The 17509-nt window shown below is 38.8% G+C and overlaps 1 protein-coding gene across 6 annotated transcripts in view; it reads left to right on the top strand.

Moving 5' to 3' along the window:
• Positions 1 to 2139: 2139 nt before the first annotated feature.
• The window catches only part of chd9 (chromodomain helicase DNA binding protein 9), an 86133-nt gene continuing 70763 nt past the window's right edge, over positions 2140 to 17509 (top strand). For 5 of the 6 annotated variants that reach the window (XM_053229613.1, XM_053229615.1, XM_053229614.1 and 2 more), the window contains exons 1-2: positions 2140 to 2275; positions 14077 to 15738. In XM_053229613.1, coding sequence (XP_053085588.1) covers positions 14197 to 15738 — 1542 coding nt within the window. In that variant the 5' untranslated portion in view covers positions 2140 to 2275; positions 14077 to 14196. Of the gene's footprint in view, positions 2276 to 13682; positions 13833 to 14076; positions 15739 to 17509 lie in introns of those variants that run through there. The other variant, XM_053229611.1, reaches the window with a different exon arrangement.

Raw genomic sequence — 17509 nt, 5'->3', positions numbered from 1 at the left:
CCAAACCCACAGGCACAGGTGACCTGGCTTAGCATGTCAAATCTCTCCATCTATTTGGAACAGCATGTCTGTTTAGAGAGGAATCTGCCAGCTACCACAATCGAAAGGAGTACTGGAAACCAAGGTCTTGCCAGACATCATGGGACTACAAGCACTTCCTCAAAGGTTTGGACACCTGACTCTCACACCCATTTGTGCTTGTTGAACAACCCATTCCACATTTAGTCCCTATTGCTGTTATAATAACCACCACGCTTCTAGGAAGGCTTTCTACTAGATTTTGGAGCGTGGCTGTGGGGATTTGTGTTCATTCAGCCACAAGAGCATTAGTGAGATCAGGCACTGACGTTGGTGAGGAGGTCTGGGGTGCAGTCGGTGTTCCAGTTCATCCCAAAGGTGTTCAGTGGGGTTGAGGTCAGGACTCTGTGCAGGACATTTGGGTTCTTCCACTCTAACCTTGGCAAGCCATGTCTTCATGGAGCTTGCTTTGTGCACAGGGGCATTGTCATGCTGGAACATGTTTGGGCCTCTTCTTCTAGTGAAGGGAAATTGTAATTCTAAAGCATACACATCAAAGTTGAAAGCACACAGTTGTATAGCATGTCTTTGTATTCTGTACAGTTGTGTGCTTTCAACTTTGAAGCAACAGTTTGGGGAAGAACCACATATGGGTGTGATGGTCAGGTGTCTACATACCTTTGGCCATATAGTGTAAATTGACCAAAGGTGTGAAGGAGTGTGTGTGAATGTGTACATGCGTGGTGCCTTGCGATGGACTGGCATCCCTTCCAGGGTGTATTTCCACCTCATGCTGAGTGTTCAAGACAGGCTCTGGATCCACCATGACCCTGATCAGGATAAAGCGGTTACTGAAAAGTGAGTGAGTGCGTATTTGAAAACACCCACATTAAACTCTTCCATGTGAACCTTTTCTCACTCAATCTGCTTGAATATCCGACCAATAAAAGGAGTGATATGTCAAATTAAACTCTCTATGTGATATTTAAGTTCTTTTACAAAGCATTTTAAGTCAAGTTCAGCACTATGTACTCCTAAGCAAAAAAAAAAAAAAAAAAGGGCCAAGTCCAAACTGGCAAATATTAAGCTTTTAATGGTCTTAACAACAAAGAGAGTTGGTGGTCAGAGAATTAGCAAGAATGAAACAAATGCGCTCCTGATTGGGGGGAAACAGGGAAATTCACTTATATAGTCTTCTTGTATGCAAAGGTAAAATCGTGATAATGATTCAAATGTTTGATGTAAAGTTCAAACTAACTCATGTCTGGATGTACAAAATTTTCCAAAAATATCTTCTGGGATTTTTTTTTTTTTTTCTTAAAAGATTAGTCATTATTTGGTTATCTGCCACACCATCGAGGGCCACAAGGCTTAAACATTTAAAGAACTCAAAGGGAAAAGCTCCCATATTAACTTCCTTTATCTATTTAATTCTTGCTAATTTTCTGACCAATGACTTGTTGATAAGACCATTAAAAGCTTAATATTTTGCCATGTTGAGTTATTTTTTTTTATTATTTTTTTTTTGCGCCCATGAGTGTATGGCTTTGTTTTCGTGTTAAAACCTGGCGACCCTTTAGAGACTGCGGTGTAAATACCACATGTGGCCACTAGATGTCGACAAACACCGGCGGCACAAACAACCTCTGACGCCGTCTAAAACAGGTATTTTATCGCACTACGTATCAAACCAAAATACTATAACTACTACTACTACTACTATTATTATTTTTAAGTACTACATATGCTATTTTGCCTCACTGTTTTGTCTATTTTCTGAAATAGATCAACACTTGTTCAGTTTTCTCTTCTTCCACGTTCGTGTCCAGGCGCCACTACAGGTCGAGTGCTCAGCCTAAGGCCCGCTCTGATTGGCTCTCCGCTGCGAGGCCATTTTGTTGGCTCGTTTTAACACTCTGTATTTGAATTCAATTCGTCAAAAAATTTAATTAACGAAAACTATTCGAGCTGAATTTAGACAACGCAAAAGCAGCGCTCGGATAAGCTTCCCAAGAATAAAATTTTGTTTTTTTTTGTTTGTTTTATTTTTGCGATTCAAAACGAGGCGACCAATCAGAGCGCGCAGAGCGTAACCGGTATGCAAATGAGCGTGTCGTCATGCTTGCGTCACCCCTGGTGGAAGCGCTGAGGTCGCCAACAGCGATATAAGTACATTTTTAAAGAGAAAATCGATATTTTTTTTTTAATTCCGCCGTAAATTTGCGGCCGCGTCAGCGAGGGGTTCCGGGTCGCTTGGGTAAGTAGTACTGTGTGTGTGTTTGTATTTTTTATTTTTTACTTAACGAAATAACGTCGTCGAGAAGGAAAGGAGAGAGGAGGAGAGTGAAGGCAAGAAGAAACTCAGGTGGCTGGCTGTCAGTGCGGAGAGAGAGAGAGAGAGAGAGAGAGAGAGAGAGAAGGAAGATCCGTGACACTCACAGGGAATCCCTGCTGGATATATGTGTATGTGTATATATATCAAAAAAAGAAAACAAACAAACTACAGGGCTGATTGATCATGCCATGAATTAAAGGAGATTTAAAAGAATTTACTGTGTGTCCAATGTCAGAAAGTAGCTGCTGATCAGACCAGGTCTAATCTAACGGTGAGTGAGTCCAATTCCTGCTGCATGGCTGCATGGCTGTCTCTCCTCGGTGGATTATGTCTCCTTCTACTTTGTTTAAACCTCCCCTCCTCCCTCCATGGAGGTGGGTTCAGCTTCACACGTGTACTTTTCCTTCCCAAGCTTCACTCCACACCTTCATGAGCTTCTCAAACATCTCAGACAGCATTCCAAAAGGAGCAGGTCTAATCAAGAAGTACTTAGAGCTTAAGATCTTAATCGGTATCATCCAGACCTCTTTATATATCTGAGCAAATCATAGCCAAAGTGGTGGATCGGAAACTTGGATTATACCTGTAGGAATATAATCCGATCAACAGGTGGGGAGGCTGATAAAGCGCAGTCCTGGAGATCCTGGAGATCCTGGAGATGCAGATGTAGTAAAAGTTAGGCGTAGTACAGAAAGTTTCCAGAGAAACAGGATGTTCTGGATTAAAAAAGTTGTTCAACAGCTGTGCAAGCAAGGTGTTGTAATAATAATATTAATAATATTAATAATAATAGTAATAATGAACAGAAGAAGACATGAAACATATAAATGTAGTAAAAGTTAGGCGTAGTGCAGAAAGTTTCTAGAGAAACAGGATGTTTTGGATTAAAAAAGTCCTTCATCAGCTGTGCAAGCAAGGTGTAATAATAATAATAATAATAATAATAATAACAACAATAACAAGAAAAAGAAATAATAAATTCCACTTGGAAATGCAACACAATTTAATGTCATTTCAATGTAATAAACTGCCAGTGAGCTATAAATTGGGATTTATCAGGCAGTGGATCAAAATGATTCCAGGATCATGTTTCTTCCAATAATATAGGAACAGTAAAGCTTTCACGAGGACTAATAACGATTTCCAGGTGGAAAAATCTTAAATCAGAGAGTCACCCTTTCATATACAAGATCCAAATCATAGCTAAAGTGTATGATCCCAGACTCAGATTATACCGACATAAATGTAATCCGATCAACAGGTGGGGAGGCTGATCAAGCGCAGTCCTGAAGATCCTGGAGATGCAGATGTAGAAATAGTTAGGCATAGTACAGAAGGTTTCCAGAGAAACAGGATGTTTTGGATGAAAAGTCCTTCAGTTGTGTGAGCAAACTCGGATTATATCTGCAGAAATATAATCTGATCAACAAGTGGAAGGCTGATAAAGTGCAGTCCTGGAAATCTCCAAGTTCTATCCAGAAATAGTAATAAAATAAACCTGGTGCAGGGTTGTTGTTTTTTTTTTTTTAAACTTATAGCTGTAGTTAAAGTTAGAAGTTCTTCACCTAACTTGTCAAATGATCCTGTTTCCAATGAAACAGGATCATTTGACAAGTCCCTCATCAGCTGTGCAAGTAAAGTGTAATAATAATATATATAAAAAATCTATAAGAAGAAATAATAATAAACTATAGCTGGAAAGGTTTTTTTCTAAAATATTCAAGCTAACTACCTGTTAATATGATGACAGTGAGCTGTCAATTGGTATTTATCAGGCCAGGGATCAATAAAAAAAAATTCAGGTGGAAAAATCAGATATAAATAATATACAGGATTAAAATAAAGTGTCTGATCCCAAACTTGGATTATATGTATTATAAGTATAAATACAATCAGATCAACAGGTGGAAGGCTGATAAAGCACAGTCCTGTAGATCTCCAAGTTATCTCCAGAAATAGTAAAAAGGTTTTGAAATATATAGATGTAGTAAAAGTTAATAGTAGTGCACAAAGCTTTGAGAGAAACTGGACGTTTTGAATAAAAGTACTTCATCAGCTGTGCACGCAAAGTATACTACTACTACTACTACTACTACGAAAAAGCAGAAGTAATAATATGATTTAACTGGAAAGGTGTTTGAAATATATATTTAAGCTAACCACTAGTTAATAAGCTGACAGCACGCTTATTAGTCACTTGGGATTTATCAGTTTAACAGGCAGGGGATGGATATTCTTTCAGCATTGCATTTTTTGCTGGAATTGTGATAAAGTGCAGGCTTGTAAATCTCCAGAAATAGTAATAAAATAAAGCTGGAAACTTTTCTGAAACCTGTAAATGTAGTAAGGCGTAGTTAGGCATAGTTCACAGGGTTTATAGATAAACAAGATGTTTTGGACCAAAGTCCTTCATCAGCTGTGCAAGCAAAGTGTAGTAATAATAATAATGATAGTAGTAATAATAATAATAATAAGAAGAAGAAATAATACGCTAAAGCTGGGAAGGTTCTTGAAATATATATTTAAGCTAATAAGCTGTTAATAAACCTGTTAATAAGATCACAGCGAGCTGTACATTGTGATTTATGAAGCAGGGGATCAGTATTCTTTCAGTATCAATATTGTTTTCCAACCGTATAAGAACAGTAGGGTTTTTACCAGGACTAAATGCTAATCACAGACTCTGATTATAACTGTATGAATATAATCTGATCAACAGGTGGTAGTCGGTAGGCTGAGAAAGTGCAGTCCCGTCATGGCAGGATGGTCTGGAGAATGTCACGATCACAGAGTTCTTTCCAGAAATAAGATTAAAACAAAGCTGGAAAGGTTTTTGCATCATTGATGTATGAAAAAACATATTCAAATGAACTTTTCTTATTGATATGATGACAAGCAGTGGTAAGTTTGTGGATTTAGGAGACGATAAGTCTCCTTGTTTCGCATTGATCGCATTTTTGCCAGCGATATAGAAACAGTACTGTTCAGGTTATAAATCAGACAGACGTCTGACAATAGAAGTGATAAGTATCTGATCCCAAACTTGGATTATACATGCAGTATATAAATATAATCAGATGGACTGGTGGTAGAAAGTTGGCTGATAAATTGCGGTATTGTTACGGTAGGATGGACTTGAGAACGTCACAATTGCCTCCAGAAATGAGTAGAAATAAGACAGAAAGATTTTATTATTACTGATGGTAACTGGTCATGAATAAAATGACAGACAGTCGGTTGTAAATTTGGATTTATGAGTCAGGGGCTCAACAATACAGGAACAGTACTGTTCAGTTTACATGTCATTAAATGGAATTTCTCTGGAGATGTGATTTAAATATTTTTGTTCACCTGTTACATGTTTCTGTCCTAAGGGCTTAAATTAACTAACTAAAAATGGATGGTTAAAACTCAGTCAAAATGACATCCAGGATGTTTTCTGATTCTTTTAGCCGTTAACCACATTGGCTGAAGAAAGGAAACACTTTAGAGTGGCATCATCCTTATTCTTGGTATCCGCATGATGTCATGCTGTGGGTTGCATTTCTATTAAGTAATAGTACTGAAGCTTTATGTCAACGGTAGAAACACATCCGTCACTTGCGTCTCGACCCGTACAGGACTATACAGGCCTGCAAATGTGCTGCATGAGGTGGAGATGGTTTGTCACTTTTGAACACCCAGATAAGTCATTAGTACTCTTTAAGAAGGGTGATGCCTTACTGCTGAAGCCCAGTCGGCTGGAAGTGGCGTGTGTGGGCGGGTGATAATAAAGCGCGCAAGCCGGGATTGAGATAAAACTACAGAGCGTTAAGTGACCTGCAAAAACTGGAAGCTTTCCAACACTGATAACACCATTAATAACAACAACAACAACAACAACATGTTGCTGCGGTCAAATAACTCAAAATAAAAACACGATAAAACCGAATAAATTCATTATGGTGAATGAAATGTCTGGGGTGGATTTATACTCACGAGTCAGTGTTGACAGTGTGAAACGGCAACAGCGTGATAACTGTTTTCAAGAAGCCTGTATCATCTTTTGTATTTATACTTTCATAATTTGTTATGAAACCACAGCGGGAGGGCAAGGAATAAATCATTTTATAACGAGCTATTTTTAAAAACTGAACTGATACACTCCCTTTTAGCCTTCAGTAGTTTATCAGAACAATGTAGAAATGTTGTTTTTACGGATGCCTTGATATCTTTTTTGTTTACAGACCAAATACAAGTACAAGTGCATTTTTTCCCCCCTAAATTTCTCCCCAGTTTGGTCACCTGCCAATTTCCACCCACCAGCCCCAGCTCTCCCCTATCATACAACAGAGTAAATGAGTAATCTCCTTACTAGACACATGAAGCCAGCCAACTGTACCGTTTCAAACTGCTGCTCATACTGCGTTATAACACTCTCAGAGGAAAGCGTTGTCTACCCTCTTCCACATACATGAGCCCACAGACACCCATGATTGGCTAGTGCTGCTGTGATTGACAGGTGAGAGAGAGAATATGCCATCCTTCCCACCCAGGCCAATTTTTCGCACTTGACTCCCAGCCACGGATTGCTGTGAGGATTCTATCTCGCCATCTCTTGATGATAAGGCGAACGTGTTTCTGTTGTGCCACTCGTTTGCCAAGTATGTTTTTTGGTACAATAGTGAAACTGATGCTGACACTGAAATGAATAACCTGCTTAGAATTAAGCAATCAGGGATGCCATGGAACATTTTATTTAGCTCTGTTTATGTGCTTCTCATGCTGAGTTTTATGTTTAGGATGTCATGCCGTTTAAAGAGTATCTTTAATAGGCAGCGAGATGATGGGCGACCTGAGTTCAGAGCAGTATCAGCGAGCGTGGTTGTTAGAAATGAGCGTTGTGTATTGCACTTGACTCTCGAGCAGAGTGTAAACCCTGGCTGAACTGCTCACTCTCGCAAGCGACAGTTTCTGTGTACGCTTATTTCACACTCACGAAAACTTTTGTGCGCCCACAGTTCACAGCACGTTGTGGTTATTTTTTAATAACCACGCTCACTGATACTGCTCTTACTCTGTCTATTAAAGCTACTGTTGAAATGCTATCAGATGTTTTATCAGGCTACTTCTATTATAGCAAGCTGCTGTAGTTCTTCCTCTTGATATTATCACAGAACATAGTTTGCAGTCTGCTTTGCTTTGATTGCTATCATTAATCAACATACGTCCAGATCGCCGTCATTTCTTGTCATTAGCGTGGCAACATACACTAGTCTCACGTCACGTAGAATCTTGTGGTATTGGATGTTAGTATTAGAGCATCTTTACGACTGTGAGTACGGTATCAGACCCAAAGTTTTTGCCTGATGCAACTGTTCTTTAAAAGTAAACATAATTTGTGAAATTACTATTTTACACTGAATGGCTGTTAGATAAACACTATCACGCCACTCCATGAGTCAGGAAAGAAATTACCCTGGTTACTTTGTTTTGCCCACTGATAATGTCACATTATTTTTTTTGTCACATTTTCTTTGCAGCTGTCGGCTCTCTACTCACTACTCATTGAAGAAGAAAACTCATTGAAAAAGTCAAATCTCTTTCTATAGTGACATTTTCTCGATCGTCCCACTACATCTAAATGTCTTCTTGAGGTTTGACCTTGCTTACTACGTTGTGGAACGAATGAGTGTTGATTTCAAATCAGATCTCCCCTCGGCACAAAATCAGAGACGTTAAACGCTGGTCTCGGATCAGGTCTTTGGTAAAAAGTCACTTCTGACTGCTTTCAGGATGAGTCGTGATTGTGGACAAATGAGTGCGCTTCTCTTCAGTGTCAGCAGTGGTTCAGCATTTGAGAGGAAAGTTGCTGATTTAGCAGCATGTATGTTTATTACTGTTGCTCATGGAGCACTTGCACATGAATCTCCGTTCCTAGGGCTGTCAAGTGGTAAGAAAATCTCAAAAAAAAAAAAATATATATATATATATATATATATATATATATTTATATTTATTTATAGCAGTAGCGGGAAGCAGAAAAGGAACAATTTAAATGTGTGAAGAAGATTGTTGTGGTCGATACTGCAAGATACAATATAAGTATCTCATAAGGTTTAGGAACTAATAGTATCAAGAGACACACCTCAAGCGTCACGTTTTATCAATAGACATACTCAAAATCTGCCTACTTTCACAGAAAGAGGTAATTTGACTGTCATGCCTAATGAGCAACCACAACCAAAATTAAATTTTCCTTCTGGAAACCAGCATATGGAAGTGTGGAGAGACAGTCAGATTGCAGCCTTCAAGATCCTGAAACTTGTGGCCAGAAAAGTGTATGAAAGTTATCAGACTCTCAGTATCCCATGATTGGAGCCTCTGAGGCGGAGACTAATAAATTAATCGGGTAATCACAACCTCGTTCAGACGCAGGATGTGAAATAGAGAAAGACTTGTGTGTGGTCTACAAATATTGACAACTAAGTTGTAAATATCACATGTAAGTGGTAATGTGCAAGTTGTAATAACATCATTTTCCAACTCGGGACGTCGGCGCACGAAGAAGGGAAAACAAAAACATGGACCCCTCCCTGAAAGCATGTCTTTTGTTTGCTCTGTCAGAGCACATAAAGCTCATAAAAAGCTACTTTAACTGCACTTTTACAGTTACAGTCCTGAGTTGCTACTGGTTCTGTTCTGTGATAGTGAACTTCAAACTTTCATGCAATATTTTGGACTGAAATTGCAGCACAGCAACAACAGTGGACAATAGCAAATAGCTTAGCAACAAGCTATCTGGCTAACATTAGTGATAATTCTAATGTTGATGATTCTCAGAACAGCGATTAGTATGATCAGTGTTACAGATTTTTACCAAGTACTGTGACTGTATATTAAGTGATCTAAAGCTCTGTTATAAACTCCTGTAAAAGTGGAGAAGGGGAACTTTACGCTGTTCAGAGTGAATGGCCATGTTGATTTGGTGTCACTCTGTAAACGGGGAAGGAACTGGTAGTTGAGAAGACTACCCCAAGTTGACGAGTTGAAATTGCAAGTTGAGGGGGCATTTTCGGTGGTTTTTACCGGTTGTAGGTGGGGAATTTGCAACTTTGCCTCGAGCACAGCATAAGAACACGGTCAGGACGGCAGACCAGACATTCGCTGATCTTAATTTTATGGTTTTTTTTTTTTTTTTTACTCTGCCTGGGATTTTTTTTTTGTGTGTGTGTGTGTGTGTGTGTGTGTGTGTGTGTTAGCAATGTTGCCACCTACTTTTTCAGTCAAGGAGGCTAATTTCAAAGACTAACAGAAGACAAGTAACATTGCTTTGGTTAAGTTAATCAACCTGAACAATGTGTACAAATGTGAATGATCAACAGCAAGCTTTCTTTGATTCATTATTTATATAAGATTTGTAATTTTAGGAACTGAGGAATGAATTTTTGTAATTTTCATGTGTGTAATATTTGTAATGGTATACAGTGGTCCTAAAATATGGGGAAATAGCTATATTACCAGGTATAGTAGATAGGAGAAGGGGTTACAAAATGTCAATATTCAGGAATTATAATCCTGATAGCTAAGTAGTCTAGCTACAAAATTTCCAGCACACAAAACCTTTTTTTTTTTTTTTTTTTTTTTTTCTGGGTAAATTTTTTTTCACGTGTAAGTGATTGCTACAAAATTTGCAAAACATTTCATAGCTGAAGAATGAAATAAAAGTGACAGAGAAATGTAGTTTTTGGCAACAAGATATTTCAAGTGTTAGGTTCTACAAGTGTTTTTTCATTATTACCGGCGATGCAGCTGGTAGTATAGTGTGTTTTAGAATATCACTGCGAATTAGAGGTGTGAGATTAAAAGCTGGAAATCACAGTAGATCCCGCTCGCTTTACAGTAAGCAGCTGTAACCTAGTTAACATTAAAAAAGTAGCATGGGGGCCATCCCATCTCTTTGGAGATCCACTGAGACTTTGTTAGCATTATTAGATGCCTCACAAAGTAATGCGTGTCCCATAATTATAGAGAATACAAACTAATACAAACGAAAAAACTAGCACTGATAAAACAAACACTAAGAAGTGCAATCGAAGGGGAAAATACAGTAATTTGTATTAGTAATATACATACAGGTACAGATTAGCATGGCTAATGAGGCTTCGTCTATCTAGTTAGCATCGTGAGCAGGAAAAATTAGCAGAGTAAGAAATACAAGCGATAAACATTCGCGGTAAACCTAACCTGAATGAATGAACATGATATTCTTAATTGTGCTAATATGAATGTCGGTAACTTTTTGTGATGTTGTTGAAGAATCCCCTTATGTTACGAATCTGGTTACATTTTGTATATCATTATCGATTTTGGCATGCAACAGGTGTTATAATTTCGAATGCAATATCTTAATCATCTCACAGTGATTTGAGTTTGAAGTTCCCCCACTGAACAGGGAAACTCCCAACCTTCTCATATAGTAATTCATACTTTTTTAAAATCTTCTCCAGCCCACCAGTATGAATCCTGCCATTTTACGTGTCTCCCACGTATTATTTTGTAATGTTGCTTTTTGTTGTTGTTATTGTTTTTTAACGAACTCAGCCCCACATGCTTTTTAAACGCTCTGGTACGTATCTACCCAAGTTGCATCACGAGGCAGTGTACCTTGTAGAGATGTTAACTAGGTTACAGTTGTTGTGCAAAATGCTTCCTGGAAAGCGAGACAGAAAGAGGGTGGTGTGTGTGTGTGTGTTTGTGTGTGTGTGTGTGTGTGTGATTTCCAGACTTGGTGACAGGTTTAGCTCCACACCTGCATCTGGAAGAAAATTCCCTCAGCAGAATGTCACTCATCGTACGAGTTTTTGTCTCTTAGACATGATTGAGTGGCATCGCAGGCTGGATGACTTTTACACTGTTCAGTTTTTAATGCGACCAAGTTTTAGCTTTTTGAACAAAACGATTGTTCTAATTAACATGCATGTGTCCTGTTTTCAAATGTGGAAAATCGTTATCAAGTTTAGTCTAGATGGCAGTATGTTTAAGCCTGTAATTCATTGTATTCCTGTAAAACATTAACTGGAAAATATTTGATGTCCAAATTATTTGGCATTGATCTGAAATTTAGGAATAAGAAGTAAGCAGGGAATATTAAAAAGAGGTTAAGTAATGTAATGCAAAACCTTTTTGCATTATCTCTGTGTGCGTGTTAGATGGATTTGACTGTGTGTGTGTGTGTGTGGTGAGTCAGCAGGTCGTGACTGACCTCTTCCGCAGCCAGTGTTGGTCAGGACAGCCTGTCTGTCTCTGTGCCTGCTGGTGTTTTGTGTGTGTGTGTGTGTGTGTGTTTGTGTGTGTGTTACACGAATGCATACTACGCTGATGCCTGTGTTGTATATATGTGTTATGTTTTTTTTATTATGTGAAGATAACCACATATAATAATTCACCAGACTTTAACTCGCCCATGTTAGCTGCATACCTTTCATTTAATTCATAGCGCTCAGTAAATAGTATGCTGAATAAGCTGAGTAATTGAATAATAACCCAGGGATTTAAGGCCTTGATGAATAATGGGATCCTGTAACTACACCTTTTTTGGTAGGTGGAGATACTCAGAGTATGTAGTACTACTGGAAAACCTGGAAGTGTATCACAGGGATCTTATTCTTTATTTCCTCAGCGCAGTTGTTAGCAATCATAGTATCCTAATTGCAAAAAATATGGTCACTTATTATGTCAACAGTATAGTAAAGTTTAACATTTATTTATAGTTAATGTATGTAGTTTATGAAAAGTTTAAAGATAGCATTTTAGAACCAAATGGTCGTGGCTGCAAAATGTATTATTGTTTTTTGAAGAGACTGACGGATGAGAGGTCATGGACATGATATGATCTAAAATGAAGAAAATCAACGATTGTATTCTAGTACTTCACTGTTGGATTGTCGAATCTGATTGGTCAGAAGGTGTTGATTAATTTTCTATATATAACAGCACCTCTGATAGTAATGCCAGCTACAAGGCAAATCACAGGTTTATATTAATGCGCTCATTCTAATACGTTATCGTTTCTATTAGTGATGGCATGATATCACATTTTCTTCTCCGATGCCAGTGCTGATGCCAATAATGAAACCTTGAGTATCAGCCAACATCGATACCTATCTGATAATGTTTCCTTAAAATCTACTAAGTTTTCACAGCACTTCACAGTTAAACCCTCTCACACAAAAATCACATATGTTATGAATATGATTAATAAAGTATGAAGTATAAATAGAATAAAATTAATATATTTTTTTTCTTTTCAAAAGAAAAAAACAGTCAAGTCTCCATAAATAATTCCATTTCCAACTTGCCATTTGTTACAGGATCTGATATGCGATATGTTTTCTCCGATATCCGATCAACCATTTTTTGGTGGTATTGAATCCATACTCTGATACTGGGTTTTGGATCGGTGCCATCCTTAGTTTCTGTAGTAACACCTAATTGCCCTCTGAACTTGTAGGGTGGACACTCCAATGATAGTCTTAGCCAGTCTGAGGTAACGCTGTTCCTTTAGGTTTTCAACCATGAGAAAGTCTTCAGGATAGAAAATTTTGTGCTTTGCAGTTTCGACACTTTTTTGTGGTTTTAACTTCAAGAGAAAGTGAGAGAATGATTGTTAATAGCTGTTATAATGTACATGATAACAGGAGCTAACTTGTTGCACAGACTATAAATTGATGATGATTTTATAAACAGAAATCATAATCACTGGCAAATTGCTGTGGCATAAGTGGAATAAAACACGTTGGGATGTGCTGTTATAGGAAAATAATCAACTTAGTGGTGGTAACTGTAACTCAGCTTCACCCTGCCATTGATTATTTTCATTGGTTATATTTTCCTGTTTTATTTCTTACTTAATTTGACATTTTATTATTCAGTAAAACATATTCATTAACTCCAGTGAAAGAAATGGGAAAACATCTAGTTATGAGAATAATGAACATATGTCTGTCTGGATCAGTAAACAAGTCTCAAAAGTTGTAGGAATTTTCAGATTTTGTTTTATGATAAGGAGTTATAGTTAAGTATAAGTGTATTCTAATAAGGCATCCATTATATGCTTCTTCAATTGGCTCTGCCATAGAAATAGTGTAAACAAAATGGGTACACTAAATGACCTTCACAGGGGACAAGAAAACACATTTGTCAAAGTCTAGGGACTATTGTGCTACATGTCCTTGTTAAAATACACAACAGTAGTGTTGTAATGTTTTCATTGATAAGGTGTCCTGACTCTAAGGCTGAGTCATAACAGAGGTACTATGAAATTTCCTTTGACTCATTGACAGATTTCCCAGTCACTCTAGTCTAGGTTAAATCACACTGTGGCTTGGTTGTAGGATGGTTGGTTTAGTGCTGAGTTTTGTTATTAACACCAAGTTTATTCTACTTTTTAATTTTTTATTTTAGTAGTTTATTTAAAATTCCTTGCCAACTGATAATGGTAACATTATATTTAACGTAATTAGGATGCCACATGACATTGTGTATGTGTATAGTAATCACGCTTTTGCTTATATACTCACAAGTTTTATTCAGTAGTATGGGGTATAGTAGTATATTACCTTGGGTCACCAGAATATCTATCTGAATACCTAAAATATCTTTCTGATCTGTCATTTTTCTAGCTCTAACAAGTAGCTAACAGTGTTTAGAAAGTTTAAGTAATACTTTTTGTCTCTCTGCAGAAACGGATTGGCAATGGACACATCCTGATGCTCTACAGTTGGACGATGAACTTGGCTGTCCTTTCACATGGACACATATAGAAGCCAAACCTCTATGCAACACTTACAACTGATTGCATAATGGACTATTTTGGTGACCCCAACATTTTCGAGGATTGTTTTCCCTCAGGCCATGTTTCTTTGGTGGATGAGCTGGACCTTGGCTCAGGTTTTGACTCTCTGCAGCTCAATGCAGTGGATGCTGAGAAAAACCCTGGAATGGTGGCAGGTTCTATGCCATCTGCTAACCAGCATGGGGTAGACTACCATCAACAAATGGGGCAGTTTGATGGGATGAAAGTCCAGACGTCCATGGCACAGTCTTTTCCTACCCAAGGAGGAGACGGCAGTGTTGGAGGCGTTTTCATTAACGAGCAGTCCCACTTTCAAGACCCAACCATGAATCAAGCGCCTCAGACCAATGGACTGTATCCCAACAACAGTCCTATATGGGGGGAACGGAGAGCAAATGCCTACCACCATCAGCGGCTGCAGCATCAGCAGATTCAGCAGCATCAGCAGCAGCAGCGGCATAAACAACATCTGCGTCAGCTTCACTTTCAAGAACAATTTCAGCATCGTCAAGGCCAGCAACGTCATCAACATCAGTTCAATCAGCAACATTCACACCTTCAACAGGGTCAGCAAGTTTTGAGCCAGCATCAGCTGTCAGCTCAGCACCAGTTGCCTCACCAACAAATTAACCCCCAGACTATACACCGGCATACAAAGAGCTATCCGGATCATACCACCTTCTACTACCAAGGAAATGTCGCATCCCACCAAGGTCACCACAGCACGATTAATTCAGAGGGAAGCCCTTTTCATCCAGGGGTTGACCCACAGTCTAAGTCTTACCTTGATGTACCGATGATTGCCACGACCTCTCAGCAACAAAGTGGGTTTGAGATGGCTCAGACGGTACAAGGGTTCCCCGGTGTTCCTGACACCGAGGACAATAATCTAGGGTACCACGTACAGTCTTCCCCTGCAGCCTATACCCTGTCTTCCTGTTCAGCCAATATGGCTTCCTCCTACCCTTCCTCTCAGTATTCCTTTCCTGGTCAACCTCCTCCTGTCGTAACTTCATCACAGCCACACAGCACCATCCCACCTGGTTCTGAAATTGGTACTCGTAATTCCAGCTGCCTATTCATGGCAGATCCTATAATGGAACAACAGCAAAAAGGGAGTCAGATCCAGGTTCCTGGAAGCCATCCTCAAGCATGTCCTTTTCGTAATCTGCAGCCTTCGAAGCCAGTCCAGCATGCTTATGGTGCTTCTGAGATGTTCTCAGAAGGCCTAGCTTCTTTCTCTACAGCAAATGGTCCTTTCTCACACGAGATAGAAAACAACCACAGTGTCAGTGGTAGTGGGTTTCAGGGTCTGGTTGAGGTCTCATTGCTAGATCATCAGCATGGAGGCATTGGGGCACTAGGAGAAGGACATAATATTCTGGAAGAAGAGCTGCTGCCTGAGCTTGAAGCTTTTGTTCAGGAGGAGACGTCCAGCTGGAACAACACAAGACACGATGAAGAACTTCAAGGGAGAGCTGTAAATGATTCGGAAGGAGAGGAAGATGTGGATTTTAAGGATTCACTAACTTTGCGTTATAAGGCACAGGTAAGATCATTCATACTTATATTTATACTGTATTTTTATGCTTAAAGTAACTCTGGAAGAGTCATAGAATATTCCTAATTGAAATTAGGCTCAGGCTGTTTTGAATATTGAATATTGTCAAGAGTCTGAATATCCATGATATATCATGATTTACTTTAGGATTACTTTTGTTACTAATCCATTTGCATCTTGAAGCAACTGGCATGTAGGGTGGGAGACATGACAAAAAAATCATATCACGGTACTTGAAGACATTTCTATGACACACTAATCACATCACAATATAGGTTTGCTAACAAGCTGAGAGCAAAAAGTTAGTGTTGCATTTAAAATATGTGTATTTTATATATATATATATATATATATATATATATATATATATAAAACAATGAGTTTAATGAGACTTTAATTCTACAAAATAGATTAGGAAAGTATGTTTGCAAAAATAACACTGAACATTTCACATTTTTAAAGATTTAAAATAGTACACAACTTTAACATCAAATCAGCTAATTCCATTCAGAGTTTGTAATTGTAAAAGATATCATAATACCCACAATATCACAGAAAGTGTATATTGATATAATTTATCGAGATATAGATATTATATTGTCATATTGCCAATGCCTAACTGCCATTTTAGAGTGGTTTAGAGTGGTTCGTGTTAGAAAAAAGGGTTCTTTACAAGGTTAATGGTTCTAGCTTTCTATAAAACACTGTGCTGTAAGGTTCTACATACAATGCTATAAGGATTCCCTAGTTGGACAATATAAAGATCCCTTTTAAGAAAGGACAAGTACTTTTTTCAGTAAAGCAACAAGTGAAAAAAGAGCATAGATGCCTCAGAATACGGCCTGGTGATCTCCAACCTGGTGTGTAGTATCAGAGTTTTTATTAGGAAGAAATAAAAGATTTAACTGCAGCACACATTTTTAAAAAGGTATTTTAAAAAGGTAAAGGCAAGCCATAAATTAGCCGGACAGACAGCCAAAGGTTAGAGACAAGGACGGAGAAAGAAAAAGGAAGGAAAAGGACTCCCTGGAAACCTGGTGATTGAGTATTTCAGTATTGGAGGTTTTCAGACAGTCCAGCTAGCAGCTGATTAAAAGTGGCAGCAGTGTGCTCAGGACTTACGTAGGTTAAGCATGCTTAAGGCTATAACAAGATGTCGGTCAGGCCAGCCGAGGGCTACCACAACAATGTGCACTCTGGAGGGTTGGAGTGCGGGGGTAGATGTTCGGCTTGTTTGTATTAGTGTTCATGTGGCTGAATGTTTGTTCGTGTTTGTGGGTGGTGGACTTGTCTAGTGGACTTGTGGGGGGGATGGAGAGAATGAGGAATCAGTGAAGACAAGCAGAGGATGAACTGGAGAGAGAAAGAGGAAGGTGGGGGTGGGAGGAAATGCTGTTAACCAGCCCTGCTGGAGGCAATCCTTAGTTCTAGTGTCAGAAGAGTCTCTCGCTCTCTCGATCTGTCTGTCTCCCTCACTCTCCCACTCTCTCTCTCTCTCTCTCTCTCTCTCTCTCTCTCTCTCTCTGATGATGCAACGGCCTCAGTTTCCCCACAGGCTTGTGCTTGACACAGAGAGCCAAGGCTCAGAGGTTCAGCTGCCTCACAAACACACACACACACAGTGCTTGCCAGGTTTACCACACACACGCATACACACTCACCACACACAAGCATATACTCACCACACACACAGACACAGTGCATTCAATTTGCCAGTGCACACAACCCGTCATGCACTCATACATGCACACCTTGTCCT

This window comes from Pangasianodon hypophthalmus, chromosome 25 (genome assembly GCF_027358585.1).
Source record: "Pangasianodon hypophthalmus isolate fPanHyp1 chromosome 25, fPanHyp1.pri, whole genome shotgun sequence".
In the NCBI taxonomy this organism is placed as follows: domain Eukaryota; kingdom Metazoa; phylum Chordata; class Actinopteri; order Siluriformes; family Pangasiidae; genus Pangasianodon; species Pangasianodon hypophthalmus.
This window is presented reverse-complemented; position numbering and strand designations above follow the sequence as displayed.